Source organism: Littorina saxatilis, linkage group LG9 (genome assembly GCF_037325665.1).
Source record: "Littorina saxatilis isolate snail1 linkage group LG9, US_GU_Lsax_2.0, whole genome shotgun sequence".
Lineage (NCBI taxonomy): Eukaryota > Metazoa > Mollusca > Gastropoda > Littorinimorpha > Littorinidae > Littorina > Littorina saxatilis.
In genome coordinates this window covers 24,938,572-24,957,225 of record NC_090253.1, presented here as the reverse complement: position 1 = coordinate 24,957,225, position 18,654 = coordinate 24,938,572, and the positions used below count along the sequence as shown (strand labels likewise).

The window sequence follows — 18,654 nt, the reverse complement described above, 5'->3', positions numbered from 1 at the left end:
TAGTATCAGGCAGTTTCTAAAGACTTCAGACGTTTCGACTCCAGCCGTTTAATACCCAGAATACTGTACCTTCACGAGATGTGCCGTATGCTTGGCTGTGACAGGAAGACTTGAAGCGTTCTGCGTTTAAAAGAGAGTCTTTATATTATCAGACAGGTTCGCATTGCTGTCTTCAGTGGGTATCATACTGTTTTGACTTTCGGAGCTGTTTTCATCGGAGTTCATTGTTCCCGCCTATCTGATCTTTAGAAGACTAGCTTTGCACTTTTGAACCAGGACCACAGAGAATCTGATCAAATCGACGAGCGGGGTGTATTTTACTGAGTTTTCTTTTCAGATTGCAGGGTGACTTAATTTGCACGGAAAATGAAAGCAATAATTATTCTGCAGACTTGTCTGTGGTGAGAGTTGAGTCAGGCAGGCAGGAGTATCCCGGTATCGAGACCACTCTTAATACAGGTGAGAGAAGACCTCTTTTTCTTTGAGGTTCAGTTTTATTATGCTCTTTTGTGGAATAGTGTGCAGGTGAGGTTTGTGTTACGACTTTTATTTTTGGCTTTGCTTTTTTGTTTTTGTTTGTTTGTTTGTTTTGTCTTTGTTTGCTACTGTCCGTAACTGTTGTGAGACAGAGACTGAGTATTTTTTTTAAGTTTCATTTAGGCACCTCAGCCTTTCTTCAGTCTTTGTATAGTTTGTATCTTTTTATCATTTATCAACTTGTTATGCTTTTGCCTCGGTACGTCTTTGTATTATTTGTCAAATACAAATGTTTGGAAAAAGAAGAAATAAGACGACATAACACACTCCCGTTGAGTTACTCAGCCATTCATATCCGCAGTGTGGAGCGGAACAGTCGAGTGGACAATCCCATTTGTGGTGTCCAGTTTCAAGAGTCCGTTTGTGGCCGAAGCCTGATCAGTTCGATACAGGGAGATTTGTGGGGTCCTGATTTGGCCTATTATGGTCCGCTGGACCCAAAAAGCAACAGCTAACTAACTAAAGGGAGATTTGTAACGGTTCTGATGACCACTGACCCGAACAAAGAGCGAGCAGAATAATCAATGGGAGATCTGACAAGCAGACAGCAGTCAAGGTGACAGAGAATAAACACTGGTGATTGAATTCAGTCAATCAACTTGTCGAAGAAGCGGCCTGTGGGGGAGGGGGGGGGGGAGGGGGGGGGGGGGGGGGGAGGTAAGGTTTGTTTGGGGTGGCTTGTAAATTGTGGAAGAGAAAATGGGAACTGTTTTTCGGAAGAACTTGGAAGACTTTTCGAAAAAACACGCTGCAGGCACAACAATTCCATCAATTTTGGGACAAACAAAAAAACAAACAAACAAACAAACAAAGAGGCAGGTCGTGGGATGATGCCTATTAGCGGTTCGTTGTGTTAACATCACTGCATGACAACCGCTGCCAGTTATCGTTAACTTGTGAACGGATATCCGAAAGGTTGCTTTAAACCACGGATGTCTATGAACAAGGTCTATACCACCAGGAGCAGTTCTTTTTGTTGACATCACGCCCCGCCAAACAACAGCAGTGTTGCCCTGAGATTATCGATTTCACATACACTTTTATTTGTCAACACCGTCCCGTGAATTCCGTGATATGCATGGCTTTGTTAGCCGTGCGTAGATTGCGGCGGTTTTATCCTGAATGTATCAAGCGTACCTCACTCGGCTGGCTGATATAAAGTGAACAAGAAAAGTGAGTGAGTTTTTAGTGTGAGGGTGACTGCTGAGGCTGCTTCTGGCACACCGCACAGGAAGGTTTTTCTTTTTCTTTTTCTCAAAGGGGTGTTGTTATTTTCTCGAGATTTCCGTCCGTTGCTGGTAGCTCAGCAAGAATTGTGGGTGTTACTGTTGTATATATTAACTGGTGATATTACCCAATATTGACGGACTGTGTGATGATATCTTCTGCTATGGTCTGTTTCGACAGTGATATCAAAATCGAGACCTCCGGTCTCGATTTTGATATCACTGTCGAAACAGACCAATGAGCAGAAGATATCATCACACAGTCAGTCAATGTTAGATATATTGCTAATTCTCTGGACATTTTGTATTTACTGTAAAGAAATTACAAAAGTATTTGTCTCAGTTTTGGCTGTTCCATATCCCTCTCTCTGATTATTATTTCTTTTTGTTAACTTTTTTCTTGTACTTTTCAGTATTTAAAAATGTCTTTTCTTTCAAAAAGTCTTTAGTCACTTGCTCAACTAAATTCTGGGATCATTACATTTTCATATATATTTGTTTGTTTTTAAATTTAGGTGTTTTTGTTTTTGAAGTGGGGAAGCAATAAAGAGGTCGTCGATATCAAAACTGATATCGACGGAAATGTCGTCGATATCACTTTTACAATGAGCTCAGTGTTGCCCAATTGACCAATGGAAATCCACGCAACATATGAAATAGCAATATTGTTGAATCATTGTTGTTTCGTCAAACGCACTTGAATAAAGTATTCATTGTTCCCGCGGAATTTCGTGATAGAGCGAAATTAGGTGCATAGCGTTTAAAAAAAAAGATTGTGATCAAGAAATATGGATCTATCAACTGTTTCTCAGCTGTGCGGATAAACTAAGCAACGGTTGTGAATGCGCTTTCTGTCTGATACTGATTTGCTACTATTTATTTTTTATTGAAAGATTCGAATGTTGTTGTGGTCTTACCGTTTCCTTGCAATGCTGCTACTGGTAATCTTGAACTTTAGTGTGTTAAATTCGACAAATGTTCTTTGGCTTGTTTACAGGGACTTGTATCAAAAATAAGTAAAGAGTAACACTGAATTCTGAGCTATGATTTTAACACACTAAAGTTCAAGATTACCCTGCTACCTAAGTTACTGTCGTACATAGTTGTTGATAATACATAAACTGTATATATTTGATGGTTGATGGTGTGTGTGTGTTAGTGACTTTAAGTCTCCGTGTGTGTGAATGAGTGTATGTGCGCCTTGAGTCGCCTGTTGGTGAGATATGTGCGCGTTGCAAATATTCGTATTATTATTATTATTATTATTATAATATTGTTGTGTCTTCGATGTTTGTTTTCATCCTAATGTGAATACCTTGGTTAACTGTTGGCCAAGTTGTGTTTTAGTGCTAGTAGACCGCGATGTAACAAGAGTGTTCTTATGGTTGCAAAGGGAGCTACGAAAATGAGTGAGTTTTACTGCCGAGGTTGCAATTGTTGTTTTCATTTTTCTGCACCTACTGTTTCATGACGATAAACCATTACGTGTATGAAACAATAGCAATACTTACATAGAGCAAATCGAATAAAAGCCTTTTTTGGAAACAATCGAAGAATTGAAGAAAGAAAGAAAGAAAGAAAGAAAGAGAGAGAGAGAGAGAGAGAGAGAGAGAGAGAGAGAGAGAGAGAGAGAGAGAGAGAGAGAGAGAGAGAGAGAGAGAGAGAGAGAGAGAGAGAGAGAAAAAAACGAAAAAAAAACCTACAATTTATTTGAGCTCCTTTGGTGCTCGGATGTTCGCCTTAACTGTCAATAAAGAAAGTATTTGTGTATCGTGTTCCTCTTTTATCATCATTTAAAGCAAAAAGGATTTAAATGATTTAATTAATGTTTATTTTATGTGGGCTAAAAAAAAAGGACTCCAGAATCAATGGCTCGTAACAGGCGATTCCGTAAAGAATCATAGACTTTATGAAATTCTTTGTTGGCACATATCTAACAAGTAAAACGACTTGAATTATTTTTGAGTGCTTACCTTCTTACCCCTTCGTGCGCTCGGGTTTATAGAGGAGGTAGGATTTGCTTGGAATATTTGTTTTTGTTTTGTTAAGAGCTATTTTGCATGCTTGGACAATTAACTACTGCCTTTGGAAACTTGCATCGATCTCCTTGCTACATAATGAATTACAAAAAGGCAAGGCGTTAAATAAAAGACTTTAGAATTGACCATAAAAGATTAAGTACCTTGTCAAACTGACAATGTACTAGAACACACTCCGTTTTATGACCTTCCCAAGTCAGATTTTCTTTTAGGCCAAAAAAAAAGAAGAAAAAAAGTCTGTTTACGGTAACATAGGCAAAAAAAATAGGGTCGGTAGGTCGGGCTTGCTTTTTTTTCTTTTTTTTTTCTTTCCACAAAAAAACATATTTTTAAGTTATTTTGCCAAAAAACAAAGACTTTCAAAATTGTTTTTTTTCCCCCAAATGCCAAAAAAAAAGTCTAGGGTCGCGCGAAAAAATAGGGTCGGTCGGGATACCGTAAACAGACAATTTTTGTTGTTGTTGGCCTTAGATGATTTGTAAATCTAAGCCTACCTCCATTTTAAGACTCCTGCTCGTATAAGACCTGATTCTATTCAGACGTTTTGAGATCCTCAAAGAGAGGTTCCAATAATTGTACTGAATGGATTCCCTCAAAGAGAGGTTCCAATGCAATAACTGTACTGCATGGATTCCCTCAAAGAGAGGTTCCAATAACTGTACTGCATGGATTCCCTCAAAGAGAGGTTCCAATAACTGTACTGCATGGATTCCCTCAAAGAGAGGTTCCAATAATTGTACTGCATGGATTCCCTCAAAGAGAGGTTCCAATAATTGTACTGCATGGATTCCCTCAAAGAGAGGTTCCAATAAGTGTACTGCATGGATTCCTTCAAAGAGAGGTTCCAATAATTGTACTGCATGGATTCCCTCAAAGAGTGGTTCCAATAATTGTACTGCATGGATTCCCTCAAAGAGAGGTTCCAATAATTGTACTGCATGGATTCCCTCAAAGAGAGGTTCCAATAATTGTACTGCATGGATTCCCTCAAAGAGAGGTTCCAATAATTATACTGCATGGATTCCCTCAAAGAGAGGTTCCAATAATTTACTGCATGGATTCCCTCATAGAGAGGTTCCAATAATTGTACTGCATGGATTCCCTCAAAGAGAGGTTCCAATAATTGTACTGCATGGATTCCCTCAAAGAGAGGTTCCAATAATTGTACTGCATGGATTCCCTCAAAGAGAGGTTCCAATAATTATACTGCATGGATTCCCTCAAAGAGAGGTTCCAATAATTATACTGCATGGATTCCCTCAAATAGAGGTTCCAATAATTATACTGCATGGATTCCCTCAAAGAGAGGTTCCAAGAATTATACTGCATGGATTCCCTCAAAGAGAGGTTCCAATAATTATACTGCATGGATTCCCTCAAAGAGAGGTTCCAATAATTGTACTGCATGGATTCCCTCAAAGAGAGGTTCCAATAATTGTACTGCATGGATTCCCTCAAAGAGAGGTTCCAATAATTGTACTGCATGGATTCCCTCAAAGAAAGGTTCCAATAATTGTACTGCATGGATTCCCTCAATGAGAGGTTCCAATAATTGTACTGCATGGATTCCCTGAAAGAGAGGTTCCAATAATTGTACTGCATGGATTCCCTCAAAGCTTCTGGTTATTGTTTTTAAATAATAAATAATAATAATAAATAACTTTTCTATAGCGCGAGTCCCATCAATTGGCTCCAGGCGCTTTACAAATTCATTATAGAATAAACTAGCACAAATCAACAAGCACACAAAGCATACATTTAACTGAGACATAACACCAAGATCCCAAGCACTAAGCAAAACTTAGCGTACAATGTTAAATGGGTAACCCACACTTCAATCAATCAATCAATCAATGAGGCTTATATCGCGCATATTCCGTGGGTACAGTTCTAGGCGCTCTGCAGTGATGCCGTGTGAGATGAAATTTTATACGGCCAGTAGATTGCAGCCATTTCGGCGCATATTTACCTTTCACGGCCTATTATTCCAAGTCACACGGGTATAGGTAGACAATTATTAACTGTGCCTAAGCAATTTTGCCAGGAAAGACCCTTTTGTCAATCGTGGGATCTTTAACGTGCACACCCAATGTAGTGTACACGGGGGGAGGTTCGGACACCGAAGAGGGTCTGCACACAAAGTTGACTCTGTGAAATAAATTTCCGCCGAACCTGGGATCGAACTCACGCTGACAGCGGCCAACTGAATACAAATCCAGCGCGCTACCAACTGAGCTATATCCCCGCCCCAATGCATCGAAGACATCCTTTATAGCTACTGTGGTCTTCCCATCTTCCAGTAAAAAAGTCAGTGCCATTATTTTGCAACTAGTGGTTAAACGTCTAACCTACTTTTGAGTGTTTATTGCAGCTGCGTGCCAGTTGGGAACTCTAAAAGTCGTCGTTCCCACATTGATAACAAATGTTTTCGGTTTTCATTCTATTCGAATGTCGATCTAAACGCCTTTGCTTTGAATTAATATGAAAACATGTCGAAGGCAGGTACCGTTTGTCATTTATCCGACCTACTGAATACGATCAAAAGAGGACGATATCTTTTTGTGGCCTTCAGTGCAACAGAGCGCTGGTGGCGAACCCGCCGGTTGACCCTGGTTATGTCCCTTTGTGTAACATTTACAGCGCCAATCGTGACGTTAATATGTCCTTTGCAGTTGGTTTATTTCTTAAACCGATTGCAGCTCCTTTTGGGTGTCGTCTGCACCTCTGAAAAACACCTCTTGACATTACCACAAAGGACAGAAGGTTGGAGGTAAGCGGCCTTTCAATGGGACGAATCAGTTTTCAATGCCGGCGTGGAAATGGCACACTTTCCAATGCACGACTGAATCGGATTTGCAACGGGAACTGTATTCCGGGCCTCCTGTCATTCATGCGTGTGATAGATATCCCCAACTGATCGTACGTGCTACCAGCAAGGTTAAAGCACAATGGCCTGTCCTTCCTTCGCGTCAAACCGGTGACAGTTAGCCACTAAATTACCGAAGGATTCAGTGAGTTCCGTTGCAGGTAAAACTAAAGAAGGGTAAGTGTCTAAATTGTTTTGGCTGATTGTTTTTTTATTTTTTTTATTTTTTTTATATATACTGTCACCGAGCCAAACCTATTAATTTAAGAAATCGTTGTCGTTACTTCTTGCCCTTGGCAACTAGCGTAGCAGTTTGATATATGAGTCATGACTGATCTCAGCTAAAATACTTTATTTTTAGCGAACAGCTGCGCCGATGTTCTGCAGAAAGAACAGACGTAAAGCTGTTGAAGTATTCAAACCTTGAAGCTACAACTCAGTAATATGTAGAATATGAAATAGATAGAACTTTGGCAGCATAATCCTGAATGTATTCTCGTTAGAACGGTGTTACCTAGTGTGTGTCCTGGACGTATCCCATCGAACTCACAAGATGTTAACATGTTGAGAGAGATTGCGATTATTTACGATTTAAGTACCGACTTTAAAATAATTTGAGTTTTAGGAACCTTCCACATTGTACCTTGTTACGCTATAAATGTGATTAATGTTTTAAAAGAGTAGACCGAGAGCAAAACAGAGAAGATTGATGCTGAGTCGGTCTCGTATGACCCCATGGGTTCTGGAGACAAGAAACAACAACCAACCAAGCAACCAACCCATTTCTGTGACACTGGCAGATCTGAGTGAATACCGGAGGACCATCTGCTTAACTTTTGCGTTGTCAAGCAAGCCCTTGTGTTGACAATAGTGTGGACAAAACTGAATCAGGTTTACGAGTACCACACAAAGGACTCTAGTTTCACAACCATTAGGTAAGAGAATGGTTACACCTGCCGCAAACCTCAGACAAAGAATCGGAAATTGTCTCATGTTACAGCCGAGATGACATTGCAATAAGCCGAGTTGCAATAAAGTTCCGAATCCTCACATCTTTTCAACATGTTGTTGAAAGGTAAGAACGTTGAAAGAGGTGCGCGTGAGAGTGTCACAGTTGTTCCCTTGGAGAGAGGCATGAAGCATTATTACAGGAACGAATATTCTATTCACATTATGTCTTACAGTTGATATATTTCTTATCTTATTGCAGGTAATCGGCCACCATGACTAGCACTAAAGACAAGCTGACGCTGCAGGCCATGAAGCAGCATGACAAAATCCATCCCAAGTTCAAGGCCACCACTGGTGGAGGTGGGTCAGGGGAGGCTGGCACCTCGAAGTCAAGGTTGTCTGTGGTAAGTGCAAGGCGGATATTTAAGAACGTTCTTTTTCTGCTGCACTCTCAACCGGCACGGTTGGCCTAGTGGTAAGGCGTCCGCCCCGTGATCGGGAGGTCGTGGGTTCGAACCCCGGCCGGGTCATACCTAAGACTTTAAAATTGGCAATCTAGTGGCTGCTCCGCCTGGCGTCTGGCATTATGGGGTTAGTGCTAGGACTGGTTGGTCCGGTGTCATAATAATGTGACTGGGTGAGACATGAAGCCCGTGCTGCGACTTCTGTCTTGTGTGTGGCTCATGTTATATGTCAAAGCAGCACCGCCCTGATATGGCCCTTCGTGGTCGGCTGGGCGTTAAGCAAACAAACAAACAAACAAACAAACAAACAAACAAATGAACTAAAAGGAAAATTTCCTGTGAGGACGTTAAGGACCCCCTTGTACTCCGCTGCACTCTTTGGGGGCCCGGGTAGCTCAGGTGGTAGAGCACTGGACTTGTGATCGAAAGGTCGCTGGTTCGAATCCGGGCCGGGACGGACACGGGTCAACTTTATGTGCAGACCCAGAGACGGTATCCATCTCCCACCCCCGTGTCACCACAGTGGCACGTAAAAGACCTCGGGCATTCTGCCATAAGTGCAAATGGCTGATACCACCTAAACACGCATACACATGTGTATCTCATCTAAAGTCGGGTTAAAACCCGGGAACTTGAATTTCTCTCTGCTGCACTCAACTTTCCACACATGGACTTTTACGTGTGTGGTTGTTTCTTTCCCCTATTTCAGGGGATGCATGCTGAATATTTTCGTGTTTCTGTAACCCTGACACAGAATACAGAATATTACAGATTAAGATACAATGCGATTAGAATTTGTCTGGGTGTTGTTTTAATCGTTCTCGTTCTCACATTCATACCACTCATGGCCGTTCCTATAAGAGTTAAACAAACCAATCCCAGTATTTACATAAAATAGTTTACTATATAGATTGAAATGAATGGAACAGCTCTAACTTGTGCCTGCAAGGTCAGCCCGTGCTGTCATTTGAGAGAGAGTTCAGGAGCAAATTAAAAACTCACAAAGAAGGCGTCTTTTCAGCTCATAAATCTTGGACGATCGGGTTCTTTTGGGCACATGCACAGAATCATGTATTGCCTAGTGGGCACCAGGAATATACCGTAGCATGTAGATATTAAGTTAATGTTTTCCGCACTATGTGCATGTGTGGAAAATGCTAACTAAGGAGTCAAGTAAATATAAGGACGCAAATTTGTGGAGAGTGCCTATCATGTCAGCTATTGTGGAACTGCAAATCCGACTTCTCTACAAATCTGTCACATTTCATTTTACGAAGCTTATGGCTGTCAGTATTTCTCGCACATCAAAGTCTGGTCTGTACATCTTAAGGCCCTCCACGAAAGAGTTAAACAAAGTGTCGACGGTTTACAACGCACAAAACTGTTTGCAGACGATATATCATTTGTCAACTCCAAAAAGCAAGAGTGCTCTTCCGGGGAGATAACCGACCACTTAGCCTCACATGAGTGGGTTGTCTACCGCCACTGAAATGAGCAATGTCCCTGTACCATGGAGTATTTTCTGTTGCCTGTCGTTTTCTAGCTCGTGTGTCGACTGAAGGATCTTTCAAGAGCGGAATGCATACATATGATTCCAAACAGTAAGGAGACGCTATCCGATTTTTTTGTATCCTAGTGTACAGAGCAACTGTTGTTATCCGAACAGACCGAAGCAAGCAACATTGTTTGAAGAGGATTGTTTGAGAAGAGTGGGTGGGGGGGTGGTTTTGATAGGGAGTGGGTAGAAAGTACACAGTAACTAATGTTATCCCGAGCTGGCCATATCTCTGAAAATTGTTTGAAGGGGGCTTTTAGGGGGGCCCGGGGGGTAGAGCAGTTTGGTAAGGAGATGCTAGATTGTGTAGAGCAACTGTTGTTATCCGGATAGACCACAGCTTTGAACATTGTTTCAAGGGTGATTTTAAAGGGGACCGCACGGGGGGGGGGGGGGGGGGTTGGGGGGAGGGGGTAGAGCAGTTTTGGTAAGTAAAAGGAAATGCTAGATAGTATACAGCAACCTGTTGTTATCCGAACAGACCATAGCTTTGAACATTGTTTGAAAAGTGCTTTTAGAGGTTGGGCGGGGGGGAGGGGCGGGTAGAGCAGTTTTGGTTAGTAAAAGGAAATACTAGATAGTATACAGCAACCTGTTGTTATCCGAACAGACCAAAGCTGTGAAAATAGTTTAGAGAGAACTGCTGGAGGAGGAGGGGGGGGGGGGGGGGGTCGCCGGAAGTGGAAGAGTGGTTGTGGTAGGGAAATGGTAGATGGTAAACACCAACGATTTGAACATTCTTTGAAGACGACTGCGGGAGAAGGCGGAGGAGGGGGGGGCGGTCGGGGGCCGGGTAAATAGGTTGTCGGAGGGTAATGCTAGACAGTACAAAGGTGTAGGGGGGGGGGGGGGTATACAATTCTCTATTCCCTAATAGGCAATGTACCTGTGGGACATGAAGCACCATTTTAGATTAGAGATAGTATTTGAAGAATGTAGTGTTCAACAGGAAACAAGTCTAGGAATGCCGCTGATTCTTATCTTACAATGCCGCTGATTCTTACCTTACAAAAGCATGTGCTTTAGTCAAAGCCCTACAGCTTTTCTCACGTCACTGTCAAGTGCGTTCGTGTTAGCACTCTCATTTCAGTAATACTGTGATCAGTTTGGCTGACATCAAGCACATGCTGTACAGCTTAATTCTAATGAACTTTTGTCGATAACATCAGTTAAAAAAAAAGTCTGTAGAAGTTTCCTTTTAACTTTGATACATTGATTAATTGATAAGCAATAGAACAATCACGATACAGACATACAGGCAGGCAGACAGACAGAGACAGAGACAGCCCCGCACTTCCCTAAACCTCCTTACTGCCTGTTTTGTTTTGTTTCCACTCTCAGTCAGTAGGAAAACAAAATGCCAAACGTGATTCGCGGAGATTACTTTTACACTACACCGCTTCAAAATCATTACCCCCATGTCATACACAATACACTGCAGCTAGATCATTACCCCCATATCACACACACTACACTGCTTCAAGATCATTACCCCCATGTCATACACACTACACTGCTTCAAGATCATTACCCCCATGTCACACACAATACACTGCTTCAAGATCATTACCCCCCCATGTCATACACAATACACTGCTTCAAGATCATTACCCCATGTCATACACACTACACTGCTTCAAGATCATTACCCCCATGTCATACACAATATACTGCTTCAAGATCATTACCTCCATGTCACACACAGTACACTGCTTCAAGATCATTACCCCCATGTCATACACACTACACTGCTTCAAGATCATTACCCCCATGTCATACACAATACACTGCTTCAAGATCATTACCCCCATGTCACACACAATACATTGCTTCAAGATCATTACCCCCCATGTCATACACAATACACTGCTTCAAGATCATTACCCCCATGTCATACACACTACACTGCTTCAAGATCATTACCCCCATGTCATACACACTACACTGCTTCAAGATCATTACCCCCATGTCATACACACTACACTGCTTCAAGATCATTACCCCCATGTCATACACAATACACTGCTTCAAGATCATTACCCCCATGTCATACACAATACACTGCTTCAAGATCATTACCCCCATGTCATACACAATACACTGCTTAAAGATCATTACCCCCATGTCATACACAATACACTGCTTCAAGATCATTACCCCCATGTCACACACACTACACTGCTTCAAGATCATTACCCCCATGTCTTACACAATACACTGCAGCTAGATCATTAACCCCATGTCACACACAATACACTGCTTCAAGGTCATTACCCCCATGTCATACACAATACACTGCTTCAAGGTCATTACCCCCATGTCATACACAATACACTGCTTCAAGGTCATTACCCCCATGTCATGCACACTACACTGCTTCAAGATCATTACACCCATGTGATACACAATACACTGCTTCAAGATCATTACCCCCATGTCTTACACAATACACTGCAGCTAGATCATTAACCCCATGTCATACACAATACACTACTTCAAGATCATTACCCCCATGTCATACACAATACACTGCTTCAAGATCATTACCCCCATGTCATACACAATACACTGCTTCAAGATCATTACCCTCATGTCATGCACACTACACTGCTTCAAGATCATTACCCCAATGTCATACACAATACACTGCTTCAAGATCATTACCCCCATGTCATACACATTACACTGCTTCAAGATCATTACCCCCATGTCTTACACAATACACTGCAGCTAGATCATTAACCCCATGTCATACACACTACACTGCTTCAAGATCATTACCCCCATGTCATACACACTACACTGCTTCAAGATCATTACCCCCATGTCTTACACAATACACTGCTTCAAGATCATTACCCCCATGTCTTACACACTACACTGCTTCAAGATCATTACCCCCATGTCTTACACACTACACTGCTTCAAGATCATTACCCCCATGTCTTACACACTACACTGCTTCAAGATCATTACCCCCATGTCTTACACACTACACTGCTTCAAGATCATTACCCACATGTCACACACAATACACTGCTTCAAGATCATTACCCCCATGTCTTACACAATACACTGCTTCAGGATCATTACCCCCATGTCTTACACACTACACTGCTTCAAGATCATTACCCCCATGTCTTACACACTACACTGCTTCAAGATCAATACCCCCATGTCTTACACAATACACGGCTTCAAGATCATTACCCCCATGTCTTACACACTACACTGCTTCAAGATCATTACCCCCATGTCTTACACGCTACACTGCTTCAAGATCATTACCTCCATGCTGTACACACTACACTGCTTCAAGATCATTACCCCCATGTCTTACACAATACACTGCTTCAAGATCATTACCCCCATGTCACTGCTTCAATGTCATTACCCCCATGTCTTACACAATACACTGCTTTAAGATCATTACCCCCATGTCTTACACAATACACTGCTTCAAGATCATTACCCCCATGTCTTACACAATACACGGCTTCAAGATCATTACCCCCATGTCTTACACAATACACTGCTTCAAGATCATTACCCCCATGTCTTACACACTGCACTGCTTCAAGATCATTACCCCCATGTCTTACACAATACACCAAGACAAGTCTAATCACGCCGAGACCAGGACTGCATAGGTTTGTTCTGCGCCAAGACCACGACTGCATAGGTTTGTTCTGCGCCAAGACCACGACTGCATAGGTTTGTTCTGCGCCAAGACCACGACTGCATAGGTTTGTTCTGCGCCAAGACCACGACTGCATAGGTTTGTTCTGCGCCAAGACCACGACTGCATAGGTTTGTTCTGCGCCAAGACCACGACTGCATAGGTTTGTTCTGCGCCAAGACGCCAAGATCAACACGACCACCACAGCTATGAAAGACACAGTGCTGATCGAGTACTATATCTCTCATATGGCCAGGATTTTACTTGGTATGTAAGTGTAAAGCCGAGCGGTGGTAGCTTCACGTAAATATTAACTGGCTGTGTCTGCGTCTAAGGTGTTACCGTGCATGTGTGTTTAAAAGACATTTGTCAGGTCGGCATTCAAACCACACGCACCAGACGAACAGACGAACAAAATACTTCTGACAACAAAATGTAAAAATCAACAAGAGTTGGCATCATAACAAATCTCCACTTTGCATACATACCAAAGTTCAACATCCTGATTGCTTCCTTTGCAGAGTGTGATTCTGAGATGATTTAATTTCAGTTTGCCACTACTGCATTCTGAAGTGTGTCACTTTTGAATACCTTTCTGTGAGCAGTTATGCTTATCATGTGTGGTGCATTTGTTATTAGAGCTGTGAAAGATGTCTAACTGTATTACAAACTTGTTAAAGAAAGAGTGTTCAACAGTGAGTTCAGTTGTGAGTGTGTCCGTTACGAAAAAAAAAAAGAGCTTCTCGCCACGCGAGCGTGGCGATGGGCAGTGTGTGTGATTGCATGCGCCTTTCTTTGATTGGCTCGTTGCGGACCGTTGGAACTGACCGATGCGGCGGACAGTGCCCCGCGCACCGCTTAGCTTAGCGTCACTACGCAAGTCCAGCAAGCTGAAAGGTCAAGTTTTTGTATTTGGTGAAAATCTTTATTTCTTTGTTGGTTTTTAACGATGTTACAAGCAAATGTTTTTGGTCATTCCATTTTTTGGTATATGTCCAAGTGGAGGGATTGTCTCATCCCATGTAAAAGCCTGGCCAGGTATGGACGGTGATCCGAATCATTTACACGGAAAGAACTGCGCCTTTAATGCTAAGATCAAAACGACCGCGATAGTAATTAAACTTATATGGCTAAGTTACAGTCTAACCCGCTATGCAAGCCAGCCCAATATGTGTCCGACAAGCAGTGCCTCAAGACTTGGCATTTGCAAGCACTGTCACCAGACCGTCTCACTTTCCCGATAAGGGTGCATATCGCATGGAAGACAATAGCTCAGCTCAGATAAACACTTACCGTGACTTTAATGTGTCTAATGAGTACCGGGATGAATTACGATGCCTCATACCACCCACTAAGACCTACATTGGGCTAAACACTAAACCCCTCTCTTGGTTTGATTTATGCAGCATTGTCTTTGGAGCGCATTAGACAGGCCAGTGTAGACAACCGAGCAAGCATATATGCGTGCGACCTCAAACTGAAAGAAAACAGAATTTGTGTGCACCACTGTTATAGTTTGACATTTGTATAAGCGAGAAGTAAATCGTCTTTAAGCTGTGAGAGAAACAAAAAAAATGAAAAGAAAAATTAAAAAGAGTTCAAAGGCATAGTGGTTTTTTTGGTTGTGGAAGATTGCTAGTAAACTGGTGCATTGTAATCTATTTTTGTCGTGAGAGCTTTGTGTTAAGACTGTAAACCGATGCATTGTAAATTAGTTTTGTCTTGAAACTTTTGTGATATCAAGATTGCAAACTGGTGTTTTGTGAACTGATTTTGAGGTGAATCTGTGTGCCTTAGGAAGTCATTTGTTTATGATAGTCATTTCTTGGCTGATTTATGATGAGAGTCATTTTAAAAAAGATCGAAAAGTTAATATAAAAGTGAACGTAGACCTCATCACAATGCCACGTGTCCAGATAGTTTCTCCAAACGCCAACATGTTTTCTAAGCGTCAACGCCTGTTTTCAACTGGGGTAAGTAAGATTTTACACTCAGACAAATTGAACAGTGTTGTGATCAGTGTATTATATCTAAAAACAAATAGACTGCCAACGTTCCAAAGACACAAGGGAGGCAATATTTTGAATGACAATTGCAATTGCCTCGCTTGTGTCTTCCCTGCAAGCGGCTGAACATTTTGTCAGATAAGTGTTGTCTAATTAGTGTTTGTCTGTGCACTTACAAGACCGCTGGGTCGATATATGACCCTCCACCACGGAATGAGTCGCATGTCACCTTTGCATGATTTTTATATTTGTACATTTTCCTAAACAGTTTGTTATGCTTTATCCAGTGGTGAAAACCGTTTTAGAAAAGAGCGAAAACTGTTTGGGTTATAAGCCTGTGACTAAGGTGACCCTCACACTGTTACCAGACACTCCCCGGACTTATATTAAGCTTAGCGCAGAACCGCGCGAGGTGACATGCGACTCATTTCGTGGTGGAGGGTCACATATATCTGTGAACATAACTTCTTCTTCTTCTTCTTCTTCTTCTTCTTCTTCTTCTTCTTCTTCTTCTTCTTTTCCTTCTTCGTTCATGAGATGAAACTCCAACGTTCACTTATATTTTTGCACGAGTGGGTTTTTACGTGTATGACCATTTTTACCCCGCCATTTAGGCAGCCATACGCCGCTTTCGAGGGGTGTGAACGTAACGTTTTGTTTTGTAAATAATTAAACGTTCCAACAACATACCTTTCTGTTTTTGGGGGTTTTTTTTCAGGCTTTTTTTTCAAAATTTTTTATTCAAATAAATAACAACAATTAACAATATCTCATACAATGAATTAAATACAACTTATCGAGTACAACAAGCTAACTTTTTTAACGTTTTGTTCTTCGAACACTCACACAAAAATGCTTCTTATCTGTAACTGCCTATTAAAAATACTTTCCAACGGTAAAAACGAATTTGTTTTTTTATATATACTAACGCACATCTTTCCGATTAAGATAATGTGGTTCAATTTATACATAGTTGCCTTTTTCACCATTACAAAATGCATACCAAATAAAACATCACTAACTTTCAAAACAATCTTAATTTCTAAAGTACGAAAAATAAATTCTTCAATAAACTTCCAGAATTTGTATACAACCGGGCATTCAAAAAAGAAGTGTTCAATGAAATCAGTTACATCACAACAGTAATTACATTTATTAGTTTCCGTTACTTTCATTTTACACAGGAGAATGTTGGTCGGATAAATGTTGTGCATAATTTTCCAGTGTAAAACTCTTAATCTAGTCTCTTGTGTTGACTGATAGGCAACTATCCAAGAACGTTCATCAATTTCTACATTAAACTTTCTCTTCCAAAATCCTCCGGAACATGGTACATCTGTTTTCATATTAATAATCTCTTTCCTATATTCTCTGGCACTTAACACATTTTTGCCGTTAAACAGTGGTAAGGTAATACAAACATCATCAGTCATATTTACAACATTTTTCCTCATAAATAATGACACAGCAGCTTTTACAACATTATATTCAAGAATTCGGTTTGGCGAATATCCAATCAAATCACATATGTCTTGATATGATAATATGTCTCCCGAACGTACAATGTCAGTTAATACCAATACACCTCGTTGTATCCAACTTTCAAAAAATAAAACTTTGCCACTATACGTTATGCATGCGTTATTCCATAATAAAGTCGGCCCGACTGTCCCACGATCGTAGTGGTTATTATACCTTTCTGTTTTTTGTGTGAGTGGTCGATAAATAACGATATGATACACTATCAAAAAAAAACAAAAAAACTTTCTGTTTTTTTGATAGTGTATCATATCGTTATTTATCGACCACTCACACAGTAAGAGACAAGCAAGTGTAACTGTAGAGAACACACGCACTACTACATCGACGTAGTTATCTTTGGAGTGCAAAGACAATCAACTAATAATATTTCATTATGATCTTTGTTTCTGTCCACTTCAAAGACATCAATCGCATTATTAATGTTTTGCCTCTCCACATCAAAGACTGCTATTTCTTTTGTCTATGGTAAAAGGCACTTCAAAGAGAACAGTCATGCTCGCTATCTCATACCCGCCCTGGTTTTAACATAGGGTAAGACCATCCCTCCACTTGGACAAATACCCCATAATCAGCGGCCTGAGTGCTCTATATATGCAAAGTTTTGTTTTGTTTTGTTTTGTGTGTGGACGAATTAATTCATAAAAAAACGTAGTCATTACATACAGCGGTCAGTGTGTTGATTTTTGTTATTTGTCCACGGGAAGGGGGGGGATGGGATGGAGATCCGAACTGTGCCTTTAAGCGTTCCAATAACCAACTCTTCTTGTTCGTTTGATTCTTGAATTCAGAACTTTAATCTGGGGCCCTGATGTCTTTAGAATTGTTTACATTCAATGTGGTTGATATATTTTATATCTGTGGATATTACTATTGCTTGCAAGCTGAACAGTTGTTCTCCAGAGTGCCGAAGACTTCGCCGTTTCGATTAAACGGGGCAGATTCACCTTGTGATCATAATAGACGCCTTGAGTGTTATTGGTATTGAATTGTAGTCCGCGAACGTACACGTATAGAGAATGTAACGGTGTCCAAAGTATACTGCGTATCGCAAATACGGATTTTCCTCAAGGTTAAACATAGGTCAGGATGCCATACAGGCACGGAGCCCTTTTCATAACATTGACAGTTTGTGCAAGTATAGTTGTCAGAACGAATACTAATCTCTCCATCAACATGCTCAGGTTAGGTTAAGCAACGACCATTTACAGTTGATTCAACAGAGGCATGCAGGCAATAGACGATGTTCGGAAATTACTCTGACAAGTCTGTATGTGTTGTGGAAGAGTCGCTTTCCCTTGTTTCCATGGAAACACTGAGGCAAGCCTACAATGGTACGTGTAGCTTGCCTTTCCCTTGTTTCCATGGAAACACTGAGGTAAGCCTACAATGGTACGTGTAGCTTGCCTTTCCCTTGTTTCCATGGAAACACTGAGGCAAGCCTACAATGGTACGTGTAACTTGCCTTTCCCTTGTTTCCGTGGAAACACTGAGGCAAGCCTACAATGGTACGTGTAGCTTGCCTGAGTGTTTTCATGGACAAGCAAGACAGAACAAGGAAAAGCAACTCTCACACACGCTATACAATCCAGAAAGAGTTATGTCCTGAATTCGTCTACATGTATTTAGTTATGATCAAACTTACAGTTGAGATGGATGTGAGGACTGACAATTTTTGTTTTAATTAACACGTACATGCGGACAGTTAGTACATGTGAGAACTGAAAGCAAGTCTTTTCATTAACACGTGCAGCTTCGTTTCAGCGACTTTCTGTAAACACTAATACTTGAT

General features: G+C 41.1%; 1 protein-coding gene across 3 annotated transcripts in view; it reads left to right on the top strand.

Moving 5' to 3' along the window:
* The window catches only part of LOC138975685 (dynein light chain Tctex-type protein 2B-like), a 22,412-nt gene continuing 3,758 nt past the window's right edge, over positions 1-18,654 (top strand). Inside the window, exons 1-2 of one of the 3 annotated variants that reach the window (XM_070348423.1) lie at positions 1-459; positions 7,879-8,023. In XM_070348423.1, coding sequence (XP_070204524.1) covers positions 7,892-8,023 — 132 coding nt within the window. In that variant the 5' untranslated portion in view covers positions 1-459; positions 7,879-7,891. Of the gene's footprint in view, positions 460-6,678; positions 6,846-7,878; positions 8,024-14,356; positions 15,291-18,654 lie in introns of those variants that run through there. The other 2 variants (XM_070348424.1, XM_070348422.1) reach the window with 2 other exon arrangements.